General features: G+C 37.8%; 1 protein-coding gene across 1 annotated transcript; it reads left to right on the forward strand.

The window, feature by feature from the left end:
* Window positions 1-671: 671 nt before the first annotated feature.
* LOC127811969 (monoterpene synthase TPS4, chloroplastic-like) lies at window positions 672-3738 on the forward strand. Its single transcript, XM_052352192.1, has 7 exons — window positions 672-794; window positions 1293-1560; window positions 1714-2086; window positions 2257-2475; window positions 2598-2736; window positions 2844-3092; window positions 3278-3738. Exons 1-7 carry the CDS (start codon window positions 726-728, stop codon window positions 3566-3568), a joined length of 1608 nt encoding a protein of 535 aa, XP_052208152.1. The 5' UTR covers window positions 672-725; the 3' UTR covers window positions 3569-3738.
* The last annotated feature ends 18287 nt before the right edge of the window (window positions 3739-22025 follow it).

The following is a 22025-nucleotide window of genomic DNA, read 5'->3' on the forward strand; positions in this document are numbered from 1 at the left end:
GTCGCCCCTCGACCCCAATCGACGCCATCACCCTCTGCCCGCCCACGCCTGGCAGCTGCTATCGACGGCCCCCCAACCTCGATCGACGCCTCGGACGCGCTGGCGACCACCGACAGAGAGAGCGAGAGCGAAAGAGAGGCAAGGAGCGGCAGCAGGCGGGAGAAGAGAGGCAGCGAGCGGGAGAAGGTCGCCGGAGACAAAGGAAAAGAAGGAGGTGATGTGTTGCACGCGCCTCCATTGCGTGTGTAATACACGCGTCGACCTAGGTATGTGTAAGATTTAAAATTGAAAGTTGAGGGAGTTAATAGGTCCTTGTTGAAGTTAAGGGGACAAAATGATTTAATGGTGAACGCGGGGGGGGGGGGGGGGGGGGGGGTGGGGGGGTATGACTTTAGCCTTAATTATGAGATATCATCAAAGTTAGCATCTAAATAGTACTTCCGACATCTTTATATTAGGCAATCTTCTTACGTATTCATAAAATCAGATCGAAATTCTGGTCAACATTTCAATGAACAAATTGGTGGAAATTCGGTTAAGAGCCGTGTGACAGTTGATAAATTATGGGGTCCAAATCAGAAGGATGAGGGTACAAAATGGCGAGCTTGACAATTTCAACAACTTTCACTATATATATATATATATACATGTATTGTTATCATCACTACTCACAAAGCAGCAACAGCTTCATACATAGTTCCAATTCAATCCCATAACATAAGAGAATGGGCATTATATCCAAGGAAGTGATGGACAACCACTCCCTTGACACATGTATGGCCCTCCCCCTGCAGGTAACAACTCTCTCCTCCATTATCTTGGTTTGTAGCTTAATAGAAGATGGTAGAGCTACTAAATCCTATAGGTCTCTATTTTGAATTTTGTAAATTTTAATTTTGCTCCCGTTAAGTCTTAAGCGGTATAATTTTACGAATAAAAAAAAGGGGTGAATTGTATTCGAAGTCTATATAGTTTAAGCTATTTGTAAAAAAAGTTTATTTGATTTAAAAATGTATTTTCAAACTCCACACGATTTGCCTTTTTAAGAGCTTAAACATCTCGTCCGAAAATATTTTTAACTGACAAAAGAAATGTCGAAGGAAAAAAAAAAAAAAAAAAAAAAACTACCTTTAGAAACATGAATCTGATACAATTTACCTAAACCAACCAAAGCCACTCTATCTTACACGTTCTTCAAGATCTGAAAACCAGATCTTTCATTATTACTCATCATATATATACATACAGACATATGTATTCAGATATGGTTTAATATGGCATTGAAATGATAGGCTTTAGCATTGAAAGTGGACGATAGAACCAGAATGAAAGATCTTGAAGAGAGAGCTCGAATGGCGCTGCGAGAAGCTTCTTCGGATACGGCAAGCATTATGAAGTTGATAGATACGATGCAGCGGCTGGGACTGGGAGACCATTTCGAGCAAGAGATCAACACAATACTGCAAGCATTCTCAGATAGCAACTTGGACCAAGAAGATCTCTTCACCACCGCGCTATGTTTCCGCTTGCTTCGACAAAACGGCTATCAGATCAGTACAAGTGTGTATATATGCAACAACTTCTTTATTTCTCTACCAAAATTAAATCATATGGATACCTATATATAGTAATAGGGTAAAATTTATCCAATTTCTTTTGTGATGACAGTTACATGTAATTATTAGCATATTGTTTGATCGAACTATATCACAGATGTCTTTCAAAGATTCATGGACAACAGTGGGGCATTCAAGCAGCTGTTGAGTAAAGACATAGAGGGATTGTTGAGTTTGTATGAAGCTTCACATTTGGGTGCATGTGGGGAAAGTGTATTATTGCAAGCCATGGAATTCACAAAGACTCACTTAAGACAATCGATCCCATTTACGGAAAATGGCGATGGCAAACATGTCCTTGAGGCCATAGAGCTTCCAAGGCACTTGAGGATGGTAAGGTTGGAAGCTAGAAGGTTCATTGAAGAATATAGCAAGAGAAGTGACCAGAACTCTTATCTGCTAGAACTAGCCAAGCTGGAGTACAACAAGGTTCAGGCATTGCACCAATCAGAGTTGGCTGAGGTTACCAGGTTTCTTTCTAAAACTTTGAGGGCATTCTTAGCATTGTATGAAATCATTGTTGATAAAAGCTACGTTTGTCAATTGAGTGTGGTAAAGTGTTTATTAATGTTAAAAGCAAGTAATAAGTGTGCTATGTACTATTTTATTCAAGTAAACAAGGTCGTCTTGTAAATTGCAGTTGGTGGGAGGAGTTGGGGCTTGCCAAGAAGCTCAGTTTTGCTCGCGACCGACCCTTAGAGTGCTATTTCTGGACTGTTGGAATTCTTCCAGAGCCGAAGTACTCAGATTGCCGAATCGAATTAGCTAAAACCATTGCCATTTTGTTGGTCATCGATGATATGTATGATAGTTATGCCCCTCTAGATGAACTTGTCATCTTCACAGAGGCAATTCGGAGGTTTGTATATATATATATGCAACAATCAGTACTATCTCCCCCTAGTAATGCATATTCTTGTCAATTAATTATCATGATCATCATATGTATAGCTAATTAATTGGTGAAAATTGGATTGCCAGATGGGATCTTAGTGCTATGGAACAGTTGCCAGAGTATATGAAGATCTGTTACATGGCTTTGTACAATACTAACAATGAGATCGGATACAAGATCCTCAGAAAACATCGACGCAATGCCATTCCCCACCTAAAAAGGACGGTAATATTCTCACTATTTCTTTCTTTTTTTGGGGTTCCTTTGGGGTGTGGGTATATTGTTTCTTAGTTTATTGATTGAGAGAGTAAGAAAATATGTTACTCTTGCAGTGGATAGACATGATGGAAGCGTATCTAGTTGAAGCAAAATGGTTCAATGAAGGATATGTGCCCAAGTTAGAGGAGTACTTGGAAAATGGGGTTACAACAGCAGGTTCATACATGGCCTTGGTGCATCTCTTCTTTCTCATTGGAGAAGGTGTTACAGAAGAAACCATAGGAATGATGGATCCATATCCAAAGCTTTTCTCAAGCGCTGGAAGAATTCTTCGACTATGGGACGATCTAGGAACTGCTACGGTATGGAAGAAAACTGAAATTTAAACAAAACTTGCATGGTTTTGTACTTTTGGCCTGTTGCTTTTGACTTTGAAACCTTAAGAGTACCTATGAAACTATATAGAAATGAAATTACAGATAAACATGCAGTATTAGTTTCTTTGAACTAAAATGTTTGGTTCTATGGAAAATGTGATGTTTTACAGGAAGAGCAAGAAAGAGGAGACGTAGCATCAAGCATAGATTGCATCATAAGGGAGAAGAACCTTTCATCTGAAGGTGAAGCTAGAAACCTAATCAAGCAGCTTGTACAAAGCTTGTGGAAAGATCTTGGGAATGAGCTTGTGGCTCCAAAGGCATTGCCCCTTCCAGTCATCAGATGTTCTCTTAACATGTCAAGAACTTCCCAAGTTGTTTATCAGCATGGAGATGACAACAAATTCCCCAGTGTTGATGATTGTGTGAAGTCTTTGTTCTTCACCCCAATTAGTTTCTAGATTGAGTGATTCATTTAATTTCTCCTGGTAGCCCAGTCGATTGATCCTGGTAATGTTATAATCAATAGTAAAATAAGTGAATAATTATATATTTTTTATTCATTCATAATAAATATTTGAATTTGTTAACAAACCGCTTACAAAGCCCTATTGTTGAGCCAATTTGCTTGTGTTGTTCTTATGTGTTCTTAACTATGACTTCGATGAATGACAAAAATGTTGAAAAGCGGAGTCCCCCAAACTTTCTCTTTTTTTAGGGTAGAGCTTTCTAATGCTAATCTCATTGGTTGTCCTAAAGAGATCCAAAGAAACCCCCAAATTTAACCCTAAACCCACCCTAACCCTAACACTAACCCTTCTCCCCAAAATTGTGAAACTTGAGAGATCCCAACCCATTTTAATCATCAAAGACCACGCCCAACTATACCTTGAACTTTGCCCCAATAAAATAGGTACAAAAATTCTTCCCAAAGCCAAGTAACCAAAATTTCAAATTGACGTACAACTATTTAAGCAGGTGCGTTAGCCATTAAAACTATTTTCTGTAAAATATAATCTATTTTTAATTCGTCCAAACTATTAATACACCAATTTACTTTATGCACAATATCCCAAAAGGATAACAGATATAAATGGGTTTGAAACCCACTTTATAGAATTCACCAAATTTGATTCCCAACTAAGACATGAAAAATTGAAATCGCCATGTTTAGTTCCAACGCTTCAAGAGAAAAGACAAAATTTCCAACATAATATCTCAAAACACCCCAATACTTGCTTTTCTCAATTTACCAAGCTGTTGTTTTGTCCATATTCAATTTGAAATGCCTAAACTCATTAGAATTCCATCAAGTTATTAGTCAAGATCTAACAATGGGCTTCCAATGCTTAAGAGGAAGAGGTGAATTGAGGAAAAGTTTATCATTGAGAACTTCTCATGAACAACATTTATCCATCTATGGGTTCTTATCAGGATCAATTCAAAAGTTGTCTCCACCTTAAGAATTCCCTTAGTAAACTCCACACCATTGCTTTTGAGAAATTTTTGACATTATATAATGATGGTTGACTCTTTTTTCAACATATACAAAAAATTTCATATTGACATTTCATAAGAATGATTGACTGTTTTTGCCCAAAGACAAAAACTAATCGACTTTTTTTGGCAAAAAGGTTGACAATTTTAGACTTGTTACGATAATCCATTTCCAAAGGTATAAAACGGTCCACTGTCTCCAGTTTTGCATTGTTATTTTATAAGAGTGTTTTATCCGTTTCAAAATATTTTGACACACACTTTGCATCATTTCACTTAATAAAAAAAAAAAAAAAAAAATCTCGAAGAGCAAAAGATATATATTTTTTCAATTTAAGTTTCATGCCACAAAAAATTTTGTATATATTGAAAGCATATTTGGAACAAATATATCCTTTGGCATGATTTTTATTTTTCATTAATTTTTAAGATTCAAAGATAAAAATGTTTTTTATTATAACAAACAAAATAACAATAAGATCATTTAAAGTTTTAATTTGAATTACTCAATTTAAAATGATAATATGGGTAGGTTAATTTAAAAGGATATATTATTTAAAACATATACTCAAATTTCAATTTTAAATATTAAAAATTGAAATGAATTATTTCAAAGTAAAAATTTTGTAAGATATATTTGGATAAGTTAATATAAGAACACAAATTTCAAATGCTTGTTTTTTTATTATAAATTTACTATATAATAAAATGTTAAAACATAAAAATTAAAATATTTAAGCAGAAAAAGAGTTAATAAGGAGTTGTCACGTAACATGGTAATTTAGTAAGTAATGCTTAGATGTACGAAATATACCCAAATTATATATAATATAATATAAAATTTCATGGAGTAAAAATTTAGATTGCACAGAAACAAAAATAGAAAACAAGTACAATATGAAACAGAAATGAAAACTCAAATCAGGAAAAATCACAAGTAGAAAGAACTAAATATTGGTAGTACAAAAGTAAAATTGGCACATAATTTGTGTTTGATGTCATGTGACCTAAACACCTATTTATAGATCTAAAATCATTTATGGATAAACATAAGAAATCATATCCTGATCAGAAAATAACGCATGAGGATATTTGTAATGACTCTAAAGTGGGTCTAGGAGTTTTATTACTTAATGGCAGTTTGATAACATTTTAAATGTGGGTTTAAGTATTTTAAGATTTAATGATAAACTGCTTTGATGGCATAGAAATAGCGTAATGAGGCACAATTAATTAGTTAATTAGTCCATGAGTTTATAAGGTGGGCTATATAATTGTTGAGTTGAGTTTGACCCCAATGATAAAGGAATTTAAATTTTTATGTGAACGAGGAAAAGAGTGAAAATAAAAAATGTGTCAAATGTCAGAAATGCCCTAAAAAGTTTGTTTGTTATCATAAAAAGTAGGGGGCAATTGTAAACACCCCCGCCCGGATATCCCCAACCACCCGGACTACCCAAACGAGAGAGCCTACGGAAGGAAAAATAATGAGACACGAGACCAAAACCACCCTAGCATGCATACACAAAAATAAGAACAACGAAAATGAAGCTAAACACATGCATGCATTACGGGTACCCCGCTAGCATAGCGGTCACAAGATAAATAAATGAAAACAGACTCTTGTGCCAACATACATGAGACTCGAGAAATGACCTGACACAGTAAAAATAATAGAGTAAATCCTACTCAACCATCAGAGTTGACATGAATTGACGGGACTGCTTGTACACCATACCGACTCTGCTGCTAAAAACAAACTTCATTGCCATGGCCCACGCTGCCACTACCTAGAATGATGGAAAGTAAGGTGAGTCGAGAGACTCAGCAAGCATAAGGAAAGAAAGGTTGAAGGCTGCACAAAACCAATAAACTTCTCCCAAAACACCAACTCCCAAATACACACAAGTCATGAGACGCTACAACACGATAGTATAGCATAATAAAAGCACATACCGGTCCTTGGGGCCCACATAAGACACATGGCACCCAAGTCCCATACCAACTTGTCACTGCCTTGGATGGTAACAAATACCTCCAGCATCCTGTGCGCGCCATCCCGGGTACTCCCGTCACCCGTCCATGTCGGTACTCCCGACACCCGTCCATGTCGGTACTCCCGACACCCGAGCCATAGGCTCCATCGGAACGGTACTCCCGTCCGAGAACTATATACTACCAGTAGTCATGCAATGCACATAAAAATGTAATGGCATAGTGAGCATCAACGTGATACACTGGCGCCCATACATCCAGGCATCAGGCTATGCTCCGCCCACATAATAAACCACATGCAATGCATATGCCCGTGCCGGATGTAACCTGATCAAGCTAGAATGTCCGTGTCCAAACATACTCAATAAATGAATATCCCAACATGCAACCCGTACCCATGTGCATATCAAATCATGAACAGTAATATAATAAATCCAAGAAAACCATAAATAAACCCGCACGTCTAGGAACCTAGTCCCCAAACTGGGTTCAGCATCATTCCAAAAGGAATGGAGGCGGTATAAACCCCCGTAGGCTCACAACGAATAAAATTCTAAAAGTTTCGGATTTAATTTAAATTAAAGCAAATGAATAATACTTCAACAAATAAGGCTAGGTGCCGAATTAAAGTAAGGGAGGTGATAAAATACGAGAAATCACGGGATCTTTCACTGGAATTGAAGAACACGAGGAGAGGGTTAGGAGCTTGCCTTTACACGGCCATTTCCTGCCCTTCTTACACTCTCGCTGCGAAGTAAAACATTTAATAGCGGTTAATAAAACCTTAGCTCGGATTAATTAAATCTAATCGCGTAATATAAATAATTTAACCGCCTAAAATTTCACGTAGGCACACCACAAATAAAATTCCAATAAATCTCATATTTATTTTAAATTAAATGCCGTTAATAAAATTCTCGAAGCCAGTTTAATAATTTAAATTTAAATCAAACAACTCGAAACTCCATAATTAATAAACGGGCCGAAACAGACGAAGGGAGGGTAAATAGATTGACAACGAAAGGAACATCGTAGAGGGAATAAAGGTCTTGCCTTAACGAAGATATCCTTAGGCTTGTTCTGTCCCAAAGACGTAAAAATTATACAAACTGTAACACCGTAATAATTTGCCAAAATTAATAAAATTGGCCTCTAAATGAAATTTCAACCATATAGAATGTTTAACACAAAATTATTTACTTACCTGGTTAATTAAACCGCGATTAAACAGCGTTTAATATTCAATTTTATTCCAAATTCCACTATGCGCACGCTGCTTCCTTTCCTATTTTTCCCTCTGAAATCTACTACTCGAAGAAGGCCAAAATCGGCCTTTAAATCGCCCAAAATAAAGGGCAGAAGTGCGCCCACGTGGCAGCCGCTGGGCCACGCTCGCGGCCACCGCCTTTGGGGCCGAAACGACGTCGTTTCGGTTCCTCTTTAGCCAATTAAAATTGGCAAAAACCCAGCCTCGCGCGTGCCCACGCGGATTCGATCCCGCGTCGCCCACCTGGTCGCCCTCGCACGCGCCCGCACTCGCCTTCAATTATATATGCGCTCCAATTAATTTTAAAGTGATCCCAGCCCAATTCCGCAAATCACATTTTAACCCCCACTGTTTCCTCTAATCACACACACACCCCAAACTCCAATTCATTCTTATTTCACTTTCATTCCTCAATTTTCAAAAATCACTAAATTAATTTATTTTCCTATTTTTCCTAAATACTCCCAATTAAATAATTATTTTCTCAAAATAACATAAATAAACATTTTTCTTAAATCTCCAAATACCCAAATAAATTAATATTTCCAAATTTTGGGATATTACAGCAATTGAGTCTTTTGAAAGCTGGCATAGAGAACTAGTGCCGCAACCCCTTTTTCTTCTGCACACTGTGGTTGTTTCCATTTTAGTGCCGATTTGCATATCTCCCATTGTCCCCTCACTGTTCCATTGCCTTCTTCTTCTTTTCCATCCATTCTTCTTCGCCATCTTCTTCTTCTTCTTTTCTCCCACTATCTATTCGCGACTGGAGCTTCAAAGGAGGAGTCTCATCAGCACAAGTCATCAAGCAAGTTCTTTCCACTGTAATATCCCGAAATTTGAAAATAAATAATAATTATTCAAACCGGTGTTTGAGGACATTAGTGAATATTTGGGAATTTAAGAGAAAGAGTTTATTTATGTGGTTTTGAGGAAAATAGGAATTAAAGGTAATTAATTAAATTATTTGAGAATGATTAATTATTATTAATTATCGTAATTGTGGTGATTATTATATATTTGTGGGTTAAAAGGAAATATTAATTTATTTGGGTGTTTGGAGATGTAAGAAAATATTTATTTATGTTATTTTTAGAAAATAATTACTTAATTGGGGAGTATTTAGGAAAATATTAAAATAAAATTATTTGGGTGAATTTCTGGAAAGTTGAAGTGTAAGTGTAATAAGAGGAAAATTGGAGTCTGGGGCGTATGTGCAATTAAAGAAAATTAGGGTTGCTGAAATGTGATTTGCGAAAGTGGCCGCAAATCACTTTAAATATAATTGGAGCAGATATATGTATGAGGGAGCAGCTGGTGCGAGCGGCTACGCGTGCGCGTGTGCAAGCGGGGAACGCGGGATCGAATCCGCGCGAGGCTGGGGGATTTTGCCATTTTATTTGGCCAAGGAGGGGGTCGAAATGACGTCGTTTCGGCTTATGGCGGTGGCAGCTTGCGCGGTTATAGGCTGCGTCACATGGCCACATTCTGGCCACCCTTTTTTCACCATTTTAAAGCCCATTTCGGGCGTTTCTGAAGCAGCAAACAGAGGGAAAAAAATGAAGAAGAAGCAGCGGCGCCGTGATGAAGAAATGGAGGAATTTGGGAAAAAACTTTAGATTAAATTCAGTTTAATTGTGATTTAATTAGTCAGGTAAGTAGAGAAGCTAGTATTAAACATTCTGTACGGTTGAAATTTTATTTTGGGCCTAATTTTATTAATTTTGGGAGTTTAATCTATTTTACAGCGTGTATTAATTTGGTGGTGTTCAAATGTGGAAACGCTGTAACCAGCTAAATAGAGGTAAACTCCCTCTACCCTTGCGATCTTTTTCTATTTTATGAACTCCTCGCATTTCCTTAATTCATTTCGGTTTCGCATATTAATTATATGAATTAAGGATATTATTAGCGTGATTTAATTTAAAATAAATATGAGACTTATTGGGATTTTATTTGCGGTGCGCCTACGTGGGATTTTAGACGGTTAAATTATTTATATTACACGGTTGGATTTAATTAATATGAGCTATGATTTTATTAATCGTTATTAACCGTTTTACTTCGTAGCGGGAGTGCAAGAAAGGCAAGAAACAGCCGAGTAAAGGCAAGTTCCTAACCCTCTCCTCCTATTCTTTAATTCCCGTGAGAGACTCCATGATTTTTCGTATTTTATCCCCTCCCTTGCTCTAATTCGGTGCTTAGCATTAATTATTGAATTATTATTCATTTGTTTTAATTTAAATTAAATTTGGGACTTCTAGAATTTTATTTGTTGTGTGCCTACGGGGGTTTGTACCACCCCCAGTCCTTTCGGAATGATGTCGAACCTAGTTTGGGGACTAGGTTCCTAGACGTGCGGGTTTATTTTCAATTTTCTCAAGTTTATTTATGGTTCGGTTAGAGCTATCGAGCAGTGGAGCAGGGGTCGGCTGTTTGGTGACATTGGGGTAGACTATTGTACGGCCCTGAAATGGACCGTCGAGTGGATACTCCCAGTCACTGGCCGTTGATCGGTGCTGGGCACTGCTGATTAGCTCTGCTAGTATGTGATTTACTGCACGATTAGATTCATTATATTATTGTTCATGATTTGATATGCACATGAGTACGGGTTGCATGTTGGGATATTCATTTATTGAGTATGCTTGGACACGGACATTCTAGCTTGGTTAGGTTGCATCCAGCACGGGCATATGCATTGCGTGTGGTTTACTATGTGGGCGGAGGATGGCCTGATGCCTGGATGTATGGGCGCCAGTGTATCACGTTGATGCTCACTACGCCATTGCATTTTTATGTGCATTGCATGATTACTGGTAGTTATTAGTTCTCAGACGGGAGGACTGTTCCGAGGGAGCCTATGGCTAGGGTGTCGGGAGTACCAACACGGACACACGGGTGACGGGAGCACCGACCTGGGATAGCGCGTGCAGGTTTGTTGGAGATTCATGTTGCCTTTCAGGGCAGCGGCAGGTTGGTATGGGACTTGGGTGCCGTGTGTCTTATGTGGGCCTCAAGGACCGGTATGTGCTTTCATTATGCTATACTATTATGTGGTAGCGTCTCATGGCTTGTGTGTGCTTGGGGGCTAGTGTTCTGGGAGAGAGCTTATTGCTTTTATACAGCCTTCAGCCTTTCTTTCCTTATGCTTGCTGAGTCTCTCGACTCACTTTGCTTTCCATCATTCTAAGTAGTGGTAGCGTGGGCTATGTCAAGGGAGTCATCTTTTAGCGGCATAGTCGGTATGGTGTACAGGTAATCCCATCAATTCCTGTCAACTCTGATGTCTGAGTAGGATTTATTCTATTATTTTGTACTGTGTCGGTACAGGAGTTTGTATTTATTTATTTATCATGTGACCGCTGTGCTAGCAGGGTACCCATAGTGCATGCATGTGTTTAGCTTCGCTTCCGCTGTTCTTATTTTTGTGTATGCATGCAATGGTGGTTTTTATCTTATGTTCCATTCTTTCTCCTTCCGTAGGCGCTCCCGTTCGGGTAATTCGGATGGTTGGGATATCCAGGCGAGGGTGTTTACATCCACACTCTCTTTTGAAATTCTACAAGTTTCCTTGTATCTTATCTCACTCTTGTGCGAGTTCCTTGGTTCGTCTCCCCCATTCTGACAGTAAATATATATATACATGTTTGTTACTGTAATTTTTCTTCTCATGTTATAGTATTTGTTGACGTTCAAAATTGGTCGACCGTGATTCATTGGTCCACACTGATGTAATGAATTCGAAAGGGAGAAAGATGTGATCTGGTTTTGTTGATCTGCCGGCCAATTGGCCTTTACAAAAATACTTCGACGCTTAAGTAAGTAAGCGAGTAAAAAGATGCAGAGTATCAGCAAGTTGGCAAAGAGAGCATACCATGGTTTTGAGGAGAGTTGGCTGATATATAGGAGGATGAGATGTCTTCTTGCATGTGTTGTACGTCTGCAGGTGATGGGATAGAATATCAGGCGCTGGCGGAGGCGCCCATGTGGCGACAAGGTACCGATGGGACCCTCATTAATGTGGATGGGATTCGTCATTACTGAGGATGGGATCTGAGACGGGCACACGAAAATCCAGAGGTGGCTGTAATGATGTTATTGTAAGGGGTCAAGATGGGACCGACATGGGCCAAACGAATGGGCTGAGAGGATGGGTCCAGGTTGGGCCTGAATGGCCCAGTTGGGATAACACCTAGTCCACTACTGCTCTCTGGTATGTGGTCTTCTTATTATAAGAGCTTATCAATTAGGCTAGCGAATTGGAAGAGTCGCTGGGAGCTCACTCGTTTAAAGCCCGTTTGGTCCCGCGATCTGAGCTCGGGCTCCAGCGATGTGTGAGCTTGCTCCGACGAACTCAGCTTGGAGCCTATTGGGCTTTAGGCGATTGGGTAGGCCTGCTGGGTCGAACCCAGCCCATAAAAAGTAGCGCGAGAAATACCCGTAACAGTATCCTTATTTATTTTCTTTGATTTTTCTTGCTAAACAACCTTGCGGTCCCTTAATGTTTCGAAATGGGGTTTACTCTACCCCCAAATTTATTCCTGGAATGGCATATTTTTGTTTCCTACAGGAGCTTTGTTCACTTCCATGAGGTAAGCGATGATATATATATATATATGTAGATAAGAATATGGCCCATTTGAGTAGGCTGCCTAGCCATTTGAATGGGAGCTCTCACTCTCTCTCTGTTCATTCGCATAGCCCTTGTTTATATACCCCTGATTCGAATAGTCAATATACATATCATGATTGATTGGAATAGCCTCCATATATTTTCATGACTGATTCGGATAGCTTATATAAATACATATATACCATGATTCGAATAGCCCCTAATATAATACCTCTGATTCGAATCACATATATATATACATACTCCAGTCATTCAAAGCACCCATTACCCCATTTGAATCACACACACACACACACACACACACACATATATATATATATATATATACCCACAATCCATTCGAATCATGCCCCTGCCATTCGAATCACCCCGTGTTCCATTCAAATCATATATAGATATACACACATAAAAATGCTTATTCTGGAAAAAATTGACATGCTTTCAAATTTTGGGTATAACTCTCTCGTCCGAGCTCCAATTAAGGTGATTCAAGATGATATAAAACTAAAAGATAAATATCTACAACTTTTATGTTTTGAGTTTTGAGATATTCGTAATAAAACATGGTCGAAATCGAGTTGCAAGGTAAAAACCGCACTCAGGAAAATAGGCAATCCTAATGCTAGCTCTCCAATTCGAATTGCTCACACCTAATTCGATCACCCACTGTAGAATTTGAATCAGCCTCACTAACACTGGCTCAATCATTTGAATTGCCCCTATAAGATTCGAATCACTCCCATATATGCACCCAAACCTATTCGAATCACCTATATATATAAATGCAATATTGTAGCGAGTCTAACCACCTAGTGTTCTTTGGCCTATAACTTTCTATTCCCATCTCCAAATTGAGATCCATTTGTTAGGATGTAAACTAGACTTCATAGGATTCGATTTGATATATTATTCGAATGATTTGGTTATGCTTTGAGCCTGTAACAACCCAATTAATGTTTGCCAAGAAATTTGTAGCTTTTGTTTTTGTGTAGTATCGCCACGTGGTGATCTTTGACTTATAACTTTTTATTCCCATCTCCAAATTAAGATTTGTTTGTGGGATGTAATTTAGACATCCTAATATTCGTTTTGATATATTACCCATATTATTTGGCTTCATATTGAGTCCATAATGTCCCCGTTAATCCTAGCAAAAAATTTAAAATTTTACTATTTTGAAATCCTCATTGTGGTAGTTTTTGTGGGATAACTTTTGGTGGATAATTCCGATCGTGAATTTGTTTGATGTTCCCAAAACTAAAGTTCTTGAACTTAAATTTCAAAATTTTGTTTGGGAAAATTGATCAAATATCAAACCCAAATTAGTCATTTGAATTCACTCAAAAACAAATATAAAATTTTAGGAATCGTTGATATGAAATTCTTTTTGGGTTGCTATTCTTTCTTATGATTGAGCTATGAGCATGAATGCAAGTAATTGTATACTAACACCAATTAAATGAATTCAAGGAAATTATAAGATGGAAAAATTAGCATGTTAAACCTACAATACTTTTCAAATGTTAAATCAAGCTTTAACCTTAAATAGCATATCCCAAAATTATCTATGTGTTATAATTTACATCTTGAATGTGGTAAATGTTATGAAGTAAGATATGTTGAATTATCTGATAATGGTAAAATACCCGGTATAGGTAAATTGTGTTGAAAGTATGAATATTGAGGAACAAGAATTTAAATGTATGTGGTTGGCAAATGCATACATGATGCATACATGTACATGTTATATATATATATATCTTATGCACCTATTATTTTGCGAGAAGGGAAAGGGTACCCTAGAGCACTTGGCACGGGACGAGGTGGCCATAGCCCGGTAAGTTGGCTCTATATTTATTTGTGAAATTCTATTTACATGATGCACTTTTGCATATGTTGATTGATGACTTGAGAGCCTGTGAGATTTGATACTGATATTGAAAATTTATGCACCTTTGCATAGTGGTACATGGTGGCATGATATATTTAAATTTGAATTGATAAATTCATAAATTATGAATATTGTACATAATTGTGGAGTCATTGATTACTTTGTTTGGTGTCACCATATTCTTGGATCCTATTCATTATTTATTGTTTCTCGAACTTGTTGAGCCTTGTGGCTCACTTGATCTTCTTTACCATTCCAGGTAAAGGAAAGACTATTATTGGGGGGCGAGTCCAATAGGACTACAACCCAAGGATAGTGGTGTACGGAGACGTGTCCTAACTTGAAAATCTTGATTAATGTTTTGATAAGGCTTGAGATGAAATGATTTTATTTTGTTAGTTAACATTAGAGCCTCTTATTTATTTTGTATGGCCTTCGAGCCCAAACTCATGAGATGTTGGAAATGTAACTGAACCTTATTTAAGTTTTCGCTGCTAGTAATGAAATGAATCATTTGTTTTAATATGGTCTTGTTCTATATCACTACTGTAATTATCTCCTTTCGAATATCCTATGCTAACGGGAATATTCGAGAGTGGGCCCTTACAACATTCCTCTAGATGAGATAAATATCACATAAAATCGAATCTGACAACATTATAATCAGAGTCAAATTCAAAATTATAGTCACGGTCAAATTAGAATACCCAATCATAGATAAACAAGGATTTTGAATCATAATTATCATTAATCTCCACCTTGACTCTAAATCCACAAATGAAATTATCTAGAATTCTTTCTTCCAATGAAATCATGGAGAATAAATCTCCCTGACAAATACCAAACAAATCCACACAATGCTCAAACTTTGCAATGGGCGTTAACATATTTGTAGGATTATCACGTGTTGATTTTTCTTACAGTAACTTCACCACTAGTAATAATTGATATTTTACTTTTGTGTTTGGTTTTGATGATGAAAAACAAAATCAATTTATTCCCTAAGTGTCACGACCCGATTTCTCAATAGTCATGACCAGCACTAATCCCTAGGCTCAGCAGCTCTACTGAGGACTAGTAAGCCTATTCTCTAGCTCAATTTGCTAAAAGCATTAATACTACTGACAAAATATAGAAACATGGAGTAAAATATCATTTCAACTTTCCATAAAAATATTTCAATATCTCATATACAACAGTTGTACAAAAATATGAATATCCATCACACTGTTGTCATAAATACATATACAGTCCCATATCTCGGGCCTTTAGCACAATTATGTACTACAAAAATAAAATATAAAAGAACAGACTCAATAGTACGTGTATGTCTTCACAGAGCATCCTATATCACATCAGAAATCAAAATGGGGTCTGACATCATACCAGAAGATCTGCTAGACCAATATTCAAAAGGAGAATCTCCTAAAAATATTTAAAAAAAAAAGGGTGAGTCTTGTGGACTCGTGAATATAAGGTATGCCATGCCTACTAGGAGAGTATGCAATAAAAATGCTAGGATGAACATCATGGATACAATAAAGTAATAATAATATGAACAACGAGAATGTGTACCATAGGTTTAAATAATTTGAGGTTCAAAGGAAAACTTAGTGTAGGAAAAATAAGCGCCTAGAGATAACCCCCATAAGTTGCTTACCTAAGCACCTAAGTCTCCTATACTTTGATATGCAATGCATGCACTGAAGCTGAGGACACACTAGTAGAAACTGACCTAACGCCTATACACACATGCACACAAGTACATATACTGGGACATACATCATCATCACACTATAATACCATCGTAGCCCACGTGATAGTAGTGCTGAAAAGATCTATCTGTGTCTCTCATGGCCTTGGCATGCCAAGCCTCACAGTACCATGATCTTTTCCTATTGTGAGTCACCAGGGAATCTACTAGATTGTCCTCTAATAATAATGCAAATGATACCCTACTTACTCCACAAATCATAACCATTTATCATTTCACGCAGTGCTTAAAATACACCATATCATACAATATTTCACATTCTCAAGACAAGAAATCAGTTAGGGTATCTTTCTGCTTATGTCTCTCCCAGTAGGATGAAAATATTTCATGCAATTTAGAAACATTTAAAAGTGTTTTTCTGTGATTCGCATATAAAAATCATGTACAAGTTATGTATAGAACAATATATATACGTGCATAGAATAAGGTAAACATAACATATCCTGTCTACTCGCCTGGGGAAATGATAACTCAATTCCGAGTCTCGGGAGAAGATTGAGAAAAATCTTGGGAATCCAAGCCTATAATAAATATAATGGGGTGGTCACATTTGGGTAATAAAAGTAGTGACGCAATAAAAATTATCAAAAATCCTAACCATTGTCTAACACCCTGAATCGGTTATTTTATACCTTGGCTCGCACAATATTTAAATTTGGCGCCATGGAATTCGTCGAGCTTAGCCATCGACTACATCATCATGCCTCGCCTTACATGCTACGCGTAAGTGTATAGTGGAACTACACACCCACTTATAGGCTGCAATAAAAATAATATATATATTTTCATATTCCCCATAAACTAGTTTTTTTTAATATAGATAATATTTTTAAAGTTTCTCTTTTTCAAAATACATATATATTTATATTTATAACTAAATTGATAATTTTTTTAAAAAACATAGTAATTAATTAATTAATGATTTAATAAATGGCTTAAAAGAATGATTTGCAATGTGCTACCCTCAGAATAAAATGAATCCATCAGAAATCAGGATTCGGGATAAACCCAAGTCATCATCATAGGCTAGCCTAGAACGCACTCGGGGTCAGTCTTGCTCGGCATTGAGTCACCTAATAAGGCTTCATCCTTAGAACTCCGATCAACAATGTGACTCACCAGTCACATCGCCAATTCCAAGAGACCTAAGGAGAACCCAAATTAGACTGACGACGATATCCTGAGTAGGACCAACCTAACCAAGTCATCATAGGTTCACGGATAAGCGATAAGAAGGGAGAACAAGTCGGGTAGGCCAACCCAAGGGCTACCACAACTGGGTCAAGCCATGCCCAACACATTGGGCCATCCTATAACTCAATCGGCCCCCGCCATCCTAGGCCAAAACCTAACCCGACCTACCCAACCCCAAAAGTGCTCTTTTTTTTTTTTTCTTTTCTTTCTTTCTTCCCGACAATCTGCAGCCACCGGCCAGTGGAATACGACCGACCAGCATACTGATTCAAAGCCCTCACCATGAACATCAACATATCTCAAAATAAGAGCCATCAAACAGTTAGATTTTCATAGATCTAGAAATTAATTTTCGGCCAACATAGGGACGAAATCTGGCCATCACTGATTGCTGACTGCTGACCGCCGGCCTTTTTTTCCTACGATCGGAGGCTACCACAAGGTGCGTAGCACCTACGCGACCAACATACCCGAAAATAACAAAGATCGGACGACTAGATCTTCATAGATCTAAGATTAACTTTTTGGCCAAAAAAAGAACAAAACCCATTGCCAACGTCGCCGGCCACCATGGCCGGCAATTTACAACGATCCGAGACCGCCATCCAACCCCCTCGAGCAATCCGACCAACATATTCCAAAACTAACAAAATCCAACGGTCAGATCTCCGTAGATCTGATTTTAAACAACTGGCAAAAAACCCAACCGCGTATATACATACCTCCCACAAAACAACAGAAAACTACCGAAGATCAAACCTAAAACACTTACCTCCTTGAAGATTGGGGGTGCTTTAAAGATGAAAATGAGATCGGATGGGCGATCGAACGGTTGGATAGCAAGAACCAGCAAGATCCGAGAGAAAACACGCGTGCGTGCGCGCAAGAGAGAGAGAGAGAGGGAGATGATTTCGGGGGGGGGGGGCTGCTTGCGTGCCTCCCCCTTTTCTTTTTATATTTTGCTTTTCTTTTTGATTTTTTATATAAATATATATTATTTTATTTATTTATTATTTATTTTATTTTTTTCAAAATTAAATTATTAATAGTATTATTATCATATATTATTATTATTATTATTTTTTTCTAGATCTTTACACTAAGTCATTTGTCAAGAATATGATTTGTTGGACATTATGATTTGTCAAGAATATGAAAAACCAAATGATCTATGATTTTCTATATTAGTTGGAGATTAACACAAACAAGTATTAATATTTAAAAGAATCTCCTAAATAATTTTTCAAATTGGTTTGCAAAAGACCATGCTATTGAGCCAAAATTGTTCAAATCATCCTGTTGTGTATTTTGATGTTTAACTTCTAAGTCTGAAAGATTAGAATATTATAAGGAGACATATAAGAAAATATTTTTATTTTGAAAAACTATCTCTCAGTATTTTGATAGCTAGTATTCATTGTTGTTAAAATAATTTTTAATGAATTTTTCAATAAATAAAAGGTATGTATTTTGAGAGTGATAAATTTGCTAAATCCTGAATTTGTACTAAAACCAAAATTCTACTTTCTTATTGTTATGCATTTTGATTTTTTAGATATTTTTATTGAATTCAAATGGGGGGTACTTTCTTATTTACATTTATGTGTTAAAGTAAATGAAAGGTAAAATCTAAATTAAAGAAAATGGAGACATTTACTTTGTAAATATGTTGTAATGTTTTGTATCATCAAGCTTTATCTGTCGACTACATGCTTTCACTTTGTAGACTAATATATTGACTTGGTCGACTAACCTATAGGCTTTGTCGACCAACAATGTGCTTATTTATATTTTGGTCGACTAAGCTATAAGGTTGGTCGACTAACTCTTTAATTCTATCGACAGAAGGATAGCCTTGGTCGACTAAGTACCCTGTTATTTTTATGACTTGGTCGACCAACCTATTTTATTTGTCGACCAAGTTTGTTATTTTTCCTGATTCTATTGACTAACCATTTTTATCCGTCGACTAAGTTTCTTAGATCTTGTGGGATGCTTATATATACAACTCAAAGATGATCAAGAAGAGGCTAATGGATGGGAACAAGTTGATCTAAAGATTACGAATCTTTTTATTCGAGCTGACAGTGTTTGTGCTTTCATTGTTATATTTTTCTCTCCAAGGTTTCGTTCTATCATTGTAAATTTATTCTTAAGCCTTGTTTTCATTGTGAGAGAACTTGTAACTAAGAGTGTTAACTCTTAGATTCTCTCTTTCATTTGTATCATTTTTATTTTCCTAGCTTGTTATGTTAGAGGACTTGCTCTTTGAAGCAAGGGGTTGAAATACCTAGCTAGGTGCTAGAGGGCTTGCTTGTATAAGCAAGAGATTTGTAATTTCCTAGTCTTAGACTAGAGGGCCTACTTGGTTAAGTAGGAGGTTTTAGTGGATTGTTTGTAAAATTCTTAGTAAGGAGCTAAGGTTGTGGATTAGGTTTGGGTTAAGCCGAACCACTATAAATCCTTGCGTGTTTCTTGATTTATTTATCTTTGCAAGCATTTCATTATTCCTCACTTTGTTCATTTATTATTTTATATGCTTTACGTTTTAAATCACTAAAACCTCAATTTATATAAAAAATCTTTTCAAGTTCAATTAAGTTTTTAAATTATCTAATTCACCCCTCTCTTGGTGTGTGCCATAGCATTTCAAACCTAACAATAATATCCCGAATCTATGAAGCATGGAAACGGCTCGGAGGTGTTGTTTCGACATTTCTAAACCGTTTCCCATTTCAGAAACTCGAAGATGGCCCGAAATGGTTTTTTGGGCCGTTTCTGTAAATTGCGAAACGTTCTAGGGCGCTTTCGCAATTAACGTTTTTCAATTTACAAACAAATGTGGGAAACACGTTTCACACTTGAAACGTGTTTCCAACGACCACGGCGAGGTGGCGGCTGTCGGTGACGAGGTGAGATATGGAGTGCGCGGCGACAGTCAACGGTGAGGCGAGAGATGGTGTATTGTGATGGGCAGCGATGAGGGTGACAGGCGAGCGACGGTGGCAGAAACGCGTCGATTGTGAGAAAGGCGAGATCGAACGCAAGGGTGAGGGCAAGAGACTCGTCGATGGCGAGAGAGGCGAGCTGTAATACCCTGGGAGCCCAGAGGAGAATAGTATATATCGAGGATAGGTAAGGAAGGAAACAACACTAGTTGGATACCTTTTGGGCTGAATGCAGGCAAAGAACTCCAGGGTTAAGCATGCTTGACCTGGGGAAATCCAATGATGGGTGACCCCCCTAGGAAGTTTGCAAAGGTTCATCAGGGTAAGTTGTTTCGGTCCTTCTTATCGCTCGATTCGGGATGTTATAGGTGGTATCAGAGTTAAACCTTGGCGAAGGCGGTCCGATGAGGGCGGGGAGTGGCGCCGGGGCTCGAGGGCCTGTACAAGGAGCAACTTCTGGCAGGCTTCTAAGATGGCAGCCCTCAAGGGGAAAAGATCTAGGACCAGTTGTAAGGTCGCATGACGAGAACGTCATGTGCTCAAGGGGGGAGAATGTAATACCCAGGGTGCTTAGAGGAGAATAGTATATATCAAGGATAGGTAAGGAAGGAAATAACACCAGCTGGATACCTTTTGGGCTGAATGCAGGCAAAGAACTCTAGGGTTAAGCGTGCTTAACCTGGGAAATCCAAGGATGGGTGACCCCCCTTGGAAGTTCGCGTAGGCTCATTAGGGTAAGTTGTTCCGGTCCTTCTTATCGCTCGATGCGAGATGGGAGGCCACCGCCTTAAGCCCAAAATGACGTCGTTTTGGGACGCCCAAGGCTGATTAAAAATCAGCCAAATTCCAGCCTTGCGTGCATAGCCATGTGGCCACGTTCTGTCCGCTTAATTTGGCCAATTGAAGGTCGTTTCTGCCCGATTTGTTTTCCAGCGAATGAAGCAGCAACAGAGGAGATTAATTTCAGTGAAGAAGGAGCTCAAACCAGCACTGGAAATGGAAAAAAATAGGAGAAATTGAGGTTTTATTCAGGTTTAATCAAGGATTTAATTAGTTAGGTAAGTAGAGAAGTTAGTAATAAATATTCTTTACGGTTGGAATTTCTTTTAGAGTCCAATTTTATTAATTTTGGCAAATTATTGGGGTGATGCAGTTTGTATAATTTTTACCGTGTTGGGTCAAAACAAGACTAAGGATATCTTTGTTAAGGCAAGTTCTTTATACCCTCTACAACGTTCCTTTCATTGTCAATTTATTTAACCTCCCTTCGTTTGTTTCGGCTGGTAATTAATTATGGAATTTTGAATGATTTGCTTTAAATTTAATTTATTAAACTGGCCTTGTGGATTTTATTTGTTGGTTACCTACGGGGGTTTGTGTCACCCCCCATGCCTGTGGGAATGATGCCGTACTCACTCGGGGATAGGTTCTTAGTTGTTCGGGTATTATTATGGATTTTTGGTTGTTCATAGGCTAAAGTGGTTGGGCAGTGGGGGCAAGGGTCGGCTGTTTGGTGACGTTGGAGTGACTGTTGTACGGTCTTTCTTAGGCTGTCAGGTGGACACTCCTAGCCACTGACCATCGACCGATGCCAGGCACTACCAACTAGCTCTGCCGTTATGTGGTTATGGCATGATTGATTATATTTTATTTCTATTGCATGGTTTGGTATGCACATGGGTATGGGTTGCATGTTGGGGTTTTCATGTTCGTTTA

The sequence above is a fragment of the Diospyros lotus genome, chromosome 10 (genome assembly GCF_014633365.1).
Source record: "Diospyros lotus cultivar Yz01 chromosome 10, ASM1463336v1, whole genome shotgun sequence".
Lineage (NCBI taxonomy): Eukaryota > Viridiplantae > Streptophyta > Magnoliopsida > Ericales > Ebenaceae > Diospyros > Diospyros lotus.